Raw genomic sequence first — 12,498 nt, forward strand, 5'->3', positions numbered from 1 at the left:
TAAAGGGAGTTTCCTATGCACCCTGAATAATTTTTTTTAAAGATGTTTGGATCATAGTATATATATATAAAATTAAAACAGTTCTTATTTTTCAGACTGATGGTCAGATTCTATTGATGATGTTACCTTTACACATATAAATATGCTTCTTTTTAAATCAGTAAATAAACTTTATTACAAAAATGAGGGTTATATTTTAATGCTGCTCTTTCTCTAGAAAATTAATATGTGCTGGATACTTAATTTATATACTATACTAAGCACATAGTAACAAAAACCTTTTGAAAGCTTTATATTAGATTTTAACAAGAAACTAACACCAGCATGTAGAAATAAATAACATAATATTGAATATATGTTAGTTTATTTCAGGAACAGGTATATCTCCAAAAATTCTGAAAATAAAATCTTTTTGATTATTTTTCTGAATACTGACAATTGACTTGTGTGTATGTGAATATATGCATACAGATAAATCTAATATATTTTAAAAATTAAACAGAAAACAGCCTTACTGTGAAAACTTTAATTTCATATCAGCCATGCTCAGTTGACCCTGAAAAGGATGACTAAAAAAGGAATAAACAATAAATAAGTGCAATGAAGTGAAAAATCCAAATTACAATCCCAGTACACATACAATACAAAGTAGTGTCAATTACAATGACAAAACAAGTACAAACAGTTTATAATATAAAAAAAAAAAAAAATAAATAAATAAATAAAATGATTGGAATGAAACTCTATGCCCTGCAATTTGACAATTATTATTGAAGACATTATGTAGAAGCAGGTTTCTACATATTATTTCTTCATTTTCAATAATATATACAACTCTCTCTCCGCCCTCCCTTTTTTTTTTGTGTGTATTGATTTAAATAAACCTAAAGGTCACAATGCATTTCCATTTATTTCCTGCTAAGTAGTTTACATTATAGAGTTCTACGATGTGTTTTGTGTTTAGCAACATGCCTCGGCAAAAGCTGATGACCATTATGCTTTTCATTTTTAAAAATTTGTAAATATTTGTTTATTACTTTACTTATTGTTGCTACAGATATATTGAAAGACTTTTCAATTGATTTTTGCATTACTGGATTATCTGTAGTTACCAATGATTTAATTTTACAAACATTAGAAACAGAGTGTTTTTTTTTTTTTTTTTTTTTAATATATATATATTCATTTGGAATCCTCTTATCATGTAGAAGTAATGATCAACAGTGTTTCCCTTTCCAATTAATAACGTTGCTTATGCACTTGGAAATATTAATGTCATGCATTGCACAATGTTTCTGAACCTTGGAATAGGAATATTTCTCTTCGGGAAGCACAAAAACATATACTTCAATCCACCACAGCTTCTTTACATGTGACATTTCGAAAGAAGACCGAATTTATAAGTAGCAGACGATATTTCTCATTTCAAATAAGAAGCTGTTGCCAGAAATTTTTATTTAAAAATATTTGCATTTAAAATTTTTTATTGAAATCATTCTAAAAGTGTGTAAACACTCTCTGTAAAACAGCAAGTTAAGAAGTAAAGCTTTTAAATCAAAATATTCTCTGACCGTTTTTAAGACTAAAATTTATGTTATATAATAATTTACAAGGATTCTTCTAAGGTTAAAATAATTATTATTTTTACAGGAAATAAATAGCTTATAGCTACAGTACTGCTTTCTCTTTTCTATAATTCAGTTTGCTACTGTAAATAAGAAATTCCTTTTTATAATAAAAATGTTAAAATTTTATATTGATGATGTTTAACTCAAAATTTTTTGCTAGATATATTAAATTAGAAAAAAATCCTTATAAATCTGGAAAATTAATAACAGAATTTTCTAAAAAATTAATGGAAATAAGATTATTAGCCATATCACAAAAACCTTACCAATGAAGACAATTATAATACATTATCTATATAAGTAGAAGGGGAAACTTTTAAAACAAAAACCAATAAAACTCAGCGGTAGTCTTTTATTATGACTGCTTCAGACTTAAACAAAGTACATGTGGAACTAAAAATAATAATACATTCTTACCCAGGATTAACTTCTAAAATACCCAAATGACTGGAACTACTCCACATCTTATAATTATGAGTTGATTTCCATGCATTAAGAAAATTAACATTAAATGATTCTCCTTCTCTTCCACCAGCTAAAAAGGGTATTATTAGAGTATTAATTTCACTAGCATTAATGCATTATTTACATTATATAAATTACAATATTTAACTTTAATTTCCAAGTCATTTCTTTGTCATGCAGCCATTTCTATATTCTTTTGTGACAATGAAAGCAGCTTTTTTTTTTTTTTTTTTTTTTTTTTTTTTTTTTTAAGAGGCTCAAAACTTATTTTCCTCATTAATCAAAATTTAGCTTTCATATTCTTTCAGCAATCAAAAAGGTAACTTCCTTTAAATTCACAGACTAATATATAGTTTTAACCTAGTGTATTTATAATTATTAAGTATTAAATAATTCGGTTCAATAAATATATATTAGGATTTAAGCCACATAAAATAACTGTTTACATGTGCAAACCAGCATGCAAGTCACAAAACTTCGGATACACTACGGCATTCTGAAGAATTTTATTTACCATCATAATCATCAAAATGTAAATATAAAATTCAGTATTAAATTTTCTACAATTCACAGAAAATTACAAATTTTATTATAGCAGGGGGTGTTTGTGAGACCCCAAAAAAATCCCCTGAAACTTTTACGGACATTATTTGTCGGTAGTACACTACTTACTACCGACATTTTGGAGTTTTGAGAAGGGGGGGGGAGAAATGAAAAATTACAATTATGAAGTATTGAATGCCCTAATTATAAAAGTTCAATGAATTACTTTTTTTGCAAAATTAATAACCATAAATTTTCAAACATATAAACTACTACATTATATGTAAATATTTTAAATTACCTGAATTAATTCTTTTAAAAAAAATTATCTAATTTCTGCTGCTTTTTTTTATTTTCTGATGTTTGTGGGCTTGTCTTTCTTTTGTGGTGAACTTCATAATTGCAGGAAGGTTGACTTTTATTTTCCTCATTTACAGTTGAAGAAATTTCCTCGAGAACTGCACATGCAGAGGTAGAAGCAGTTTGCTTTTCTGCTAATGTAGAAGGTTTTTCAGAGACTTTTATAGGTGACTCATCTGAAATACATGTTTTTAAGTCCTCTTGATATGTTTCCCAACTTCTGTTCATATTCAGTAAGAGATCTTTGTGAATTGGATCAGTCATTGGATTTTTTTAGCCATATTTTTCACATGAGGTTTCTTTAAAAGCCATTAAATCAATTTAATAGTCTGCACTGCATCTAGGAAATCAATCTTAAGAGAGGTTCTATAGTCAGTGACAAGTGTATCCATTAAGTTGAATGCACTTTCCACTAATGGGCCATGGAAGCAGCTAAGGCGGGCTTTGACCAATTTAGCCAATGTAGGATACTTATAATCATTTGTGAAATCATCTTTTAAATTAAAAACTTTAGACCAATATTTATCAATTGTACACTTGACTTGATTTCCACTTTCATCAGATGTGTAGAACATTTCTTTGATGATATCAATATCACTCTGGTATAACCTTATTTCAGCTTCTACTTTTGACTTTTCATTATCACTAAAAATATGGGACATAAAAGATGATAATTTTTCAAAAGCTAATATTGTACTGGTTTTACTTCTTAGCTCTGGATCTAATGCTGTAAAACTAATTAGATATGGATTTCTGTTTCATATGCTGTGCTGTATTAGTATAAGCTTTCATCAGAGAAATTTGGAATTCTTTTGCTATTGGATGATTTTTTGATAATTTCTTCAAGAGAGTGGAAGCTTCTACACCAGTAAATATTACTTTGCTAGGTAGATGGAATTCTGGATTTGTGACATCAACCTTTAATACTTCATTATAAGATGTGCACTCTATATTTTCTGGCTTCATAAAAAAAGAGAAAAATTTTGCCATCAATTTATAAATACTGGAATGTATTAAATGAAGCATTGGTTTTTTTTTTTGTTTCAAATAATTTAATATATGTGTTGAACTCTGGTAATACTGCTGAATATAATGCCATACGCAATAAAGTTTTGTTTAGTACAACAAATAACCCATTTAGTATTCTTTTTTTCCGAGCTAAAGCATCCTTTGCGAGTTGTTGGCAATGCAAGCAAGAATACACCCCTTCAACAATTTTTTTCTGAGCTGCAGAAATATTTCTTTTATTGTATACAGTTTCAACATAAGAAAAATAATCCCCTTTATCAGTTTTATCCAAGAAGTGAAAATAAAATGCAATAAGAGCATCCCACAGATCTTTGATTCTTTCTAAAACACATAAAATGTACACCCACCTATGGTCTGGTCTCTTCAAGGGCTTAAGTTTTTTAATGGCAAGGGATTCACAGATTTTGAAAAAATTTTCTCTTTTACTGCAGCTTTTCATATCAAAATAGATGTCATCAAACAAATCTTCTAAGTATCTATCAAAACATGAAGCAAATTTTTTTGCACAGTTATTAGCTGTGTGACATGTGTCACCATCAATATCTAATAAGTGGGGTGCTTTGTTTGATCGTAGTCTGGTTTCAATACCCTTTTTTTTTTTCCACGCATGGTGTTACACGAGTCCATTAATACACTAATTAAGTTTGCCCATGGAATATTATTATCTTCAATAGTATTAACAACTGCTTTAAAAACAGCTTCTGAATTGCAAGATTCCATCTTTAGAGATGCAAAATGATGAACTACAACTTCATTTTGATTGTTGTCATAAAACTGCACCAATATTGCCAGTATACTTTCTTGAGCATTGCTAGTACTTTCATCCAAATTTAGAGAAAATGGAGTCTCCTTTAAAGTTTTAATGATATTTTCCTTAATAGTTTTTGCAAGCTCGTATTTCATCTTGTAACATGCAGTAGTCCTGGACATTTCCAACGAGTTTAGTGCCGTCTGATCGCGGCTCAACTGTTTGCAGAGTTCAATTAAATTGGGAGCTACATTGAAAGAAGGAGAATTCTCGGCGATAAATGAAGTTATTAATACCTCTTGGCGTGCTTTTCTTGTCACTATATCCAATGGCCGAGCATCAGTCTCCAGTAAGTCATCAGTATTTTTTTAATTAGCATAATTACTTAAAGTCATTGAATGTCTAATGCACTTTGAATATTTTATGTGTGTCACAGTTTTAGAATGATTTGTGAAAGCCTTGAATCCTTCCCCACCATACTTCAGCAGCGAGTTACAAAAAACACAATATGCTTGTCCAGCAACATTTATTTTCTTGCACAATGTGCCGATGGTATCCCCATTACCATCTCTCCGTTCAATCCAATTCCACCTAAATGCATTCCGGACACCTTCTTCTAATTGTATAATATCACTATTTATATCGAGAAATTTCATAGTGAAATTCTCTTGCGTACATAAATAAAAAAATATTTCAATAAATGAAATGAAAAATTTACACGTGCATCAATAAATGAAACGAAAATTTTACACAGCGGAGAAAAAAAAGTTGAGAAGCGATCAATGACAAATAGCTAATACGGCGAAAAATCCCCCTTCTCTACTTATTGGCGCCACGCCAGTAGAGATAAGACCTTTGAACCCAGAGTCAGGTGATCGCACATCTGGTCGAACGAAATTTCTCCCTTTTTTTTCTGCAGCGCCTACTTGCCGAAAAGAATCCAGAAGAGAATATCCGAGAACCGGGGGAATGAGTCATAACTCGCAATAAGGAAAGAACAAAAAAGAAGTTTTTCCCCCTTTTCACGCATTATCACTGCCTTTGGAGAAAGAAAGGAAAAGTTTTCACCACACACACTGACCTTGCGTTTTCTGCTTTCAAAGCAAACAAAATTACCCAGATCAAAATAAATAATTCATTATTATTCCTACTTCCTTTTGAACGACGATCCCCGGAATTTCCGGGTATCGAAGTTCAAAATCCCCGTAATTCTGGGGTTTCCCCGGAGCACAAACACCCCTGTTATAGTTTAAAATTTTACTCTGCCACATAAATAAAAAATGAACATAAAAATAAAATACATAAAATGAATAGAATAAATATTAAAAATATTAAATTTTTCAGTGTCAAAAGAAAAAGCTTTCTAACGTTCAACTGTTCTGCATCTCAAGGATAATATATATCAAAACAATAACAGATTTTTAAAAGATCAGACTTAGCAATATAAAATGGCACATATACAAATTGTATTTCATTAATGAAAAATTCTTAGGCTAGTACAAGAAATATAATCATACAAAACTAAAAGGCAATTTACAAGTATTGGCTAATACAAAATTTAAAATTTTTCATTTAATACGTTAAAGAAACAATTAAGCTACCTTCAATTTCAGATGTCCTCATAACACTTAAAAGATATAATTTGAACTGTGACCTCAGCCATTCATCACCACCTTCCCAACCTTTAATGAAATTGGGGGAAAAACAAAAAGTTTAAGGAGATAATAGTAACAAATGCAGAGTGAATAAATTTTATGTTCTCTTAAATTACCATGATATACAGTACAAAGTCCAAAATCCAGACTCGTCGGGACTTCCTGATTCTGGATTTGGATTTTTTTCGGATATTAGATCATCAGTTTAAATCTAGTAAGATGGCATGTAGAAATTATAAAATTAAAAATACGAAATCATGATTTATGAAATAATGAAGTCTTTATGATTTAAAGGGTATCAAAATTGACAAAAAAAGCTTAATATTTATTTACCTTATTAAACATTTTTTTTAATGTAAGTTGTTTAAATTACTTCATTTTTTGTGCTAACACTTTCTCTTTAATTCTGTAGACAGACATAATCTCTTGTTCAGTTATATTTTTAAAGTCCTGTAACTGTAAAACAAGAAAATTTCGATTGACAAGTCCGTCGAGAATTCCGTCAGACTCGTCAATCAAAATTTTCTTGTTTTCAGTAACTTCTCTGTCACTTTCTTCACTATTGGTAGCGATATTTTCCGAATCTAGAACCACACTACAGATTTCACCATTCATTAATTGATTGATGATTGAGAAGCATTTTCATCACAATGAAAAACTTCTTTTATATCATCTTCATTTATTACCCCTTCTCCACATTTCTTTACAAAATTCGCTAATTGGAAAATTTCACCTTTGTTTTGAGATATCCGAAAACTTTAAAATTAGCGGCTATCATCATCAAATTCAGCTCTCCTTTACTATATATTTGGTTATGCAATATAAGCTCAGCGACTAACGACAAGTTGTTTCATTCAATTTTATCTTACTTCTATCGTGCACTGAGACAATTAAGCCTGAATTGTATTAGTTTAGTTATTTCTTATACTTATATCTATTTCTTGCACATGCTTATCAGAGTTCTGAATAAATAAATTCCCACATATACTTAAGGCCAGCATTACATATCTTACCGCCTGATGCAGTCTCTGTGGGTCCTAAATTCTGTGACTCCGTGCGGCCATACGAGCCCTGGCGCTGGTTTTGGGTTTATGCAAATAACAAATCAGTTATTCTTAATTCAAATAGCACTAAATGTAATCTTTTGGCCTATGAGTATCATCAAGAAAATCTATTTTTAGCATATGAAAAGAAATTTTTGGTAAATTTTTATTCATCGACATTTTTTAGTACATTTATCTTAAATCTGTAATCATTGACAAGCGTAATGTCAACATAAAAGTTTACCATACTCCTTTATTATTCAATTACTAACATAAAAAAATATTTAGGCATTGCCATATGAGTCATTATTCAAATTGTCATGTTTTAATAAACATGCGGTGATGAATGGAAAGTATAGTAAATAACGATTCGCCAGGTTGGCATCAGATCAACGATGTATCTATGTGGAATGTTTTGGTTTGAGATGTGTGCCAAGCAGATACGCAGCAATGGAGCCAAATTACTGATTGTACAAATTTATGCTAAAATGATTATTTCTTCAATAATACGGCATTTTATTTAGTGTCAAAGTGAAATTAAGAATCGGGGCTCTCCAGATGTTTTATTATGCGCGAGGGGAAAATCAAATGTGCATGCATGCAGCCTCACAGATAAACCTTAGTGGTAGTTTCGAGGTCCGAATTTTAGATCATTCCGGATAATGGACGTCCAGATTTCAGACATTGTACTTCATAAAAATAGCAAACATTTTCTTACCAAAATAATATTCTCTTTAATTTTAGCTACAATTATTCACACTGAATAAAGAGAAATCTTTTGCAGCTCCAAGAAAAAAAGCAAGATTCTTTTCAAAACATAATAAACAGTTAAAAAAAAAAAAGGGGGAACACATCCAAGAACTAAACAAAAATGGAAGTTCAGGAAAAATTCAGAGCAGTTTATTAATAAAAATATCGATTCAAATTAGTATATTAAATAAAGTAACATCTAAAAAAGGGAAGCAAACAAACAACCCCTGATACACATATCATGATTCGATGGTGTAGATGACTTGTTGATTCTCAGACTGGGCACAGACTGACACAGTCATGTAGATGAAAATGATGGACTGGGAAGCATATGTGACCGAATTTTAAATAATTTTATTAATAAATAAAGCAATTCTAGAGACAAATACTGGTTTCACACATGATTATGGGTGCTACTGGTACCTCACAATTATGTACACGAAATTACATTTTAGAATAATGGAAAAATGCAGCTAAGTGAAGAGACGTCTTTCCGAAAGTAAGCTTATGGGGCAAAACAGAGTGCATAGTTAGATTGCAGTGGTACTTATAGTGAATTTTTTGTTAATCTCTTTAGATAAGAATTATATGCAGGGAACAAGGTCATGATGACATGATGCAAAACTAGTTTTCCTAAATGGCGTAGTTTCTAAAAAATTATTATTTTTACAACAAAAAGGGGGAAACAGTCAAATTAAAAAGAGTAATTAAGGCACTATTGCTAATTTAAAGTAGAATTCAGAGTTGCATATTTTTTATCCTATATGTATATGTTTTTACATACGAGCATATTTATCCTCAAATTGAAGCCATCTCTGAACATTAAAAAAAGTTACTGCTTAATTCATACATTAAAAGCAAATTCACAGACCTGACATTTTTAAGGAAGGTAAACAGAAACATGGTATAAATATACAAACACAGACACACACACACACACATATATATATATGATTAGGTTCTCTTTTTTTTTTTTTTTTTTTCAAAATTAGAAGAAAAAAAGATTATGCTATCATAAAAAATTGTAGAAACATTTAATTTGAAATTTAAGATAAAACAATGCATTACTATTAGATTTTAGAACTAAGAAATAAGCAAAATGAATTAATAAAATTATACTGAAAATAAAACAAAAAAGAAAAACTCTTTGACTACTAACAGGACATATATGTTTCACTAAAAGTTTAAAAATTACTGCTGGGTTAAAAAGTACTTTGAATCTCTTGAATGTTGGGATCATCATCCAATAGTTGGAAAATCAAAATGTCGCTGTGCTCATTGTACACAAATAAACATAGAACAAAGAACAATATGAGTTGCCCAACGTGTAATGTTGGGTTATGCAAAGAATGCTTTTTACGATGCACCATATGATGTAAATCTATTTCATACAATAAAGTCTTCCAGAATAACAGGTGTGCTTATAATAACAGTCAATCGCTACGTGTGGGACATATGTATCCCACTATTAACTACAGCATACCAGCCTTTGGCTTGAAAACCGTCGCCCCCCCCCCAAAAAAAAAAATCCCAATTGCTAAATTTACCTCATTTATGACTTGGATAGAAAATGGGTTACTTTTTTTAATTCATAGTCAACGGGTTAAATTATGAGGTAATAATTTAAAACCTGAAAAATTAGGAGTACTGAAAACACATTTCCTTCCTCTGAACTTTTCAGGCCAAAAATAAAACAGCAAATTAAACTCAAATTCCTACACAGAAATATTTACAAATAGTGCATACTCTCTATTCAGATTTTTTTTTTTTTTCCCTCCTTTACTATCTCTTTTTCCATACTCGACCAAATTCAGAAATGTATGAATAACAGGTGTTCGGGATAAATTTGACATATCTATAATTCATTATGTTTTTTCGTAGGTTGGAGGTATTGACACACACTACTCGTCATTTAAAAGTTTGGACCCTTCTTCATTCATATACAAGATGTCAGAAAGGATGGATGACTGGAACCCACCTGAATCATGGAAGAGAATAACTTGCATCATGATGATTCGTGCTGGCCATCAAAATAAGGATATTATGACTGCTGCCCAATGCTCCCGAACACAGTAAAAACAATCAGGCATGGATTAGAGATTTGCAATGGTGACTTGCAATGGTGAGGATGTAGCAAGAAGAAAGATCCCTAGCAGATGATCTGATTGCATTCGTACAGCAGAATTCCTTGCAAATCTGCAGGAACAGGTGTTGAAGAACCCTGGCATTGGAATTCGGGCTTTGTCACGTGAAATGAATGTTGCAGCCTCTACTATGAAGCTTGCACTCAATGAAGACCTTCGCTACTACTCACACAAGCAGATTTTCTTTTACCTTACGAAACTGTCAAATTTATCCCGAACACCCTGTATGTGTCCATATATACATCGCATTTCTGAATCTGGTCCCCAATAATGAAAAAGAAACATATTTTTAAACTTTTCTATACAAAATTAATTAAAGTTCAGAATAATACTTGAATTTTCCCCCCTCTCTCTCTATGTGTGTTTGTATATATATATATATATGCAAGATAAAAAATATGTGAATCTAAATTATAATTTAAACTATCGGTTAACTTTTTAATTCTTCCTTTCTGTTTCAAACATTGTAATAACTTCTTTGGACTGCATCATTTCTAGATCATTCCATTTTGCATGGCCTGCACAGTGCTGATGACATAATAACTGGGAACTGAAACTTTAACTCAAACCAAAACCTTTCCCTTACTGTGCTTCCATCTTGCATAACTATGCACTTCAGCTTCGCTTTCTACTCTACTAGGATGTAACTTCGCTGTCTTGCTTGCTATTGCAATAATATAAAAAATGTAAATAAATGTTCTGAAAATGGCACAACTAGAGTGCCAAGTGATTGTGGCCACAAATGTCAACTGGACAATAAAAATGGAATTAAAACCGCCTCGACTGCCAAGTTCTTTAGATATTACCAAGTCAACATATTAGCATCTACGCAATCAGAATTCTTCAATATGGATCTAAGTATGCATCAACAGTGCTCCAGCTTTTCCTTGCTTTTATTATGTCATATATATATATATATACACACATCAGTCAGAAAGTTTCTTGCACTACGTAAATATGCTCCGTCTAAGACTATTTGGATAATACTGTGTGGCAACATTTCAGACATGCACTTTTATCACGTGACGTAGCAGCTTTCCCGAGCCAAGTTCAGTTTTTCTGATAATAAGTCGCAAACATGTCTCGACAGCTGCAAATAGTGTCCAAATTGGAAATGTGTGCAGTGATTCGTTTTTTTGTGGGCGAAAAGGTGCAACTTCACTGAAATTTATGAGCAGCTGCATGGAGTGTATGGTGAAAATGCAATGTGTGAAATGGTGCAACATATTTGAAAATGTACATACAGATATTGATGACGCTGACTGTCAGGGAAGACCATCAACTGCAACAAATTCAGAAATCGCTGCTCGCATGAATGAATACATTCTTGCAAACAGACCCATAACGATAGACGAAATCTCAAATGAAGTGGACATTTCTCTTGGAAGTTTGCATATAATTATTGTCGATCACCTTAAATTTCGTAAAGTTTATGCTCGATGGGTGCCATGTCTATTGACGAAGGAACATAAAGGAAAGCATTTTGAAAGAGCATTTGCATTTCTGCAACATTACCAAACAGAAGGAAATGAGTTTTTGGACAGAGTTGTGACTGGAGATGAAACTTGGATTTATCACTTCTCACCTGAAACAAAATGAAGCTCGAGTGGAAACATTGCAATTTCCCGACATGAACAAAGAGTCGAACTGTTCCATCTGCAGGCTGATGATGACACTATTTTTCGACAGAGAAGGTGTGGTGCATACAAAGTTCATGAGGAAGTGTGCCACAATTAACGAATCTTCTTAATGTGAAACGCTAAAACGATTGTGACAATCACTTGAAAAATCGACAGCCGGGTAAACTGTCGAACGGCATTGTGCTCCTGCATAACAATGCAAGACCATATGCATCAAAACAAACGTGTGGCCTTCTGGAAAAGTTTAGGTAGGAATAGTGATGAGTCGGTACTACCGAACCGGGTATTTTGTAACGGGTACTTAGTTGTAACGGGTATTGAAAATCGGTACATCCAAGTACCCATTACTTCAGTACTGAAGTCGGTACTTTTCGGTATTTATTACTTCTGTACTGAAACGGGTACTTTTCGGTATTCGTTACTTCTGTACCGAAACGGGCACTTTTCGGTATTCGTTGCTTCTGTACCGAAACGGATACTTTTCGGTATTTGT

The 12,498-nt window shown here is 31.7% G+C and overlaps 1 protein-coding gene across 8 annotated transcripts in view; it reads right to left on the reverse strand.

The window, feature by feature from the left end:
* Positions 1 to 12,498, reverse strand: part of LOC118183214 (late secretory pathway protein AVL9 homolog) — a 172,651-nt gene that overhangs the window by 47,167 nt on the left and 112,986 nt on the right. For 7 of the 8 annotated variants that reach the window (XR_015042726.1, XR_015042727.1, XM_085822403.1 and 4 more), the window contains 3 exons: positions 6,375 to 6,455; positions 2,046 to 2,163; positions 516 to 569 (listed from right to left, as the gene is read on the reverse strand). Coding sequence is in view for 6 of the 8 variants with exons in the window: in XM_085822403.1 (XP_085678529.1) it covers positions 516 to 569; positions 2,046 to 2,163; positions 6,375 to 6,455 (253 nt within the window). In the remaining 2 variants the exon portion in view is untranslated. The remainder of the gene's footprint in view (positions 1 to 515; positions 570 to 2,045; positions 2,164 to 6,374; positions 6,456 to 12,498) is intronic. The other variant, XM_085822404.1, reaches the window with a different exon arrangement.

Source organism: Stegodyphus dumicola, chromosome 8 (genome assembly GCF_044657685.1).
Source record: "Stegodyphus dumicola isolate Sdum_Otavi_A_Nest chromosome 8, ASM4465768v1".
In the NCBI taxonomy this organism is placed as follows: Eukaryota; Metazoa; Arthropoda; class Arachnida; order Araneae; family Eresidae; genus Stegodyphus; species Stegodyphus dumicola.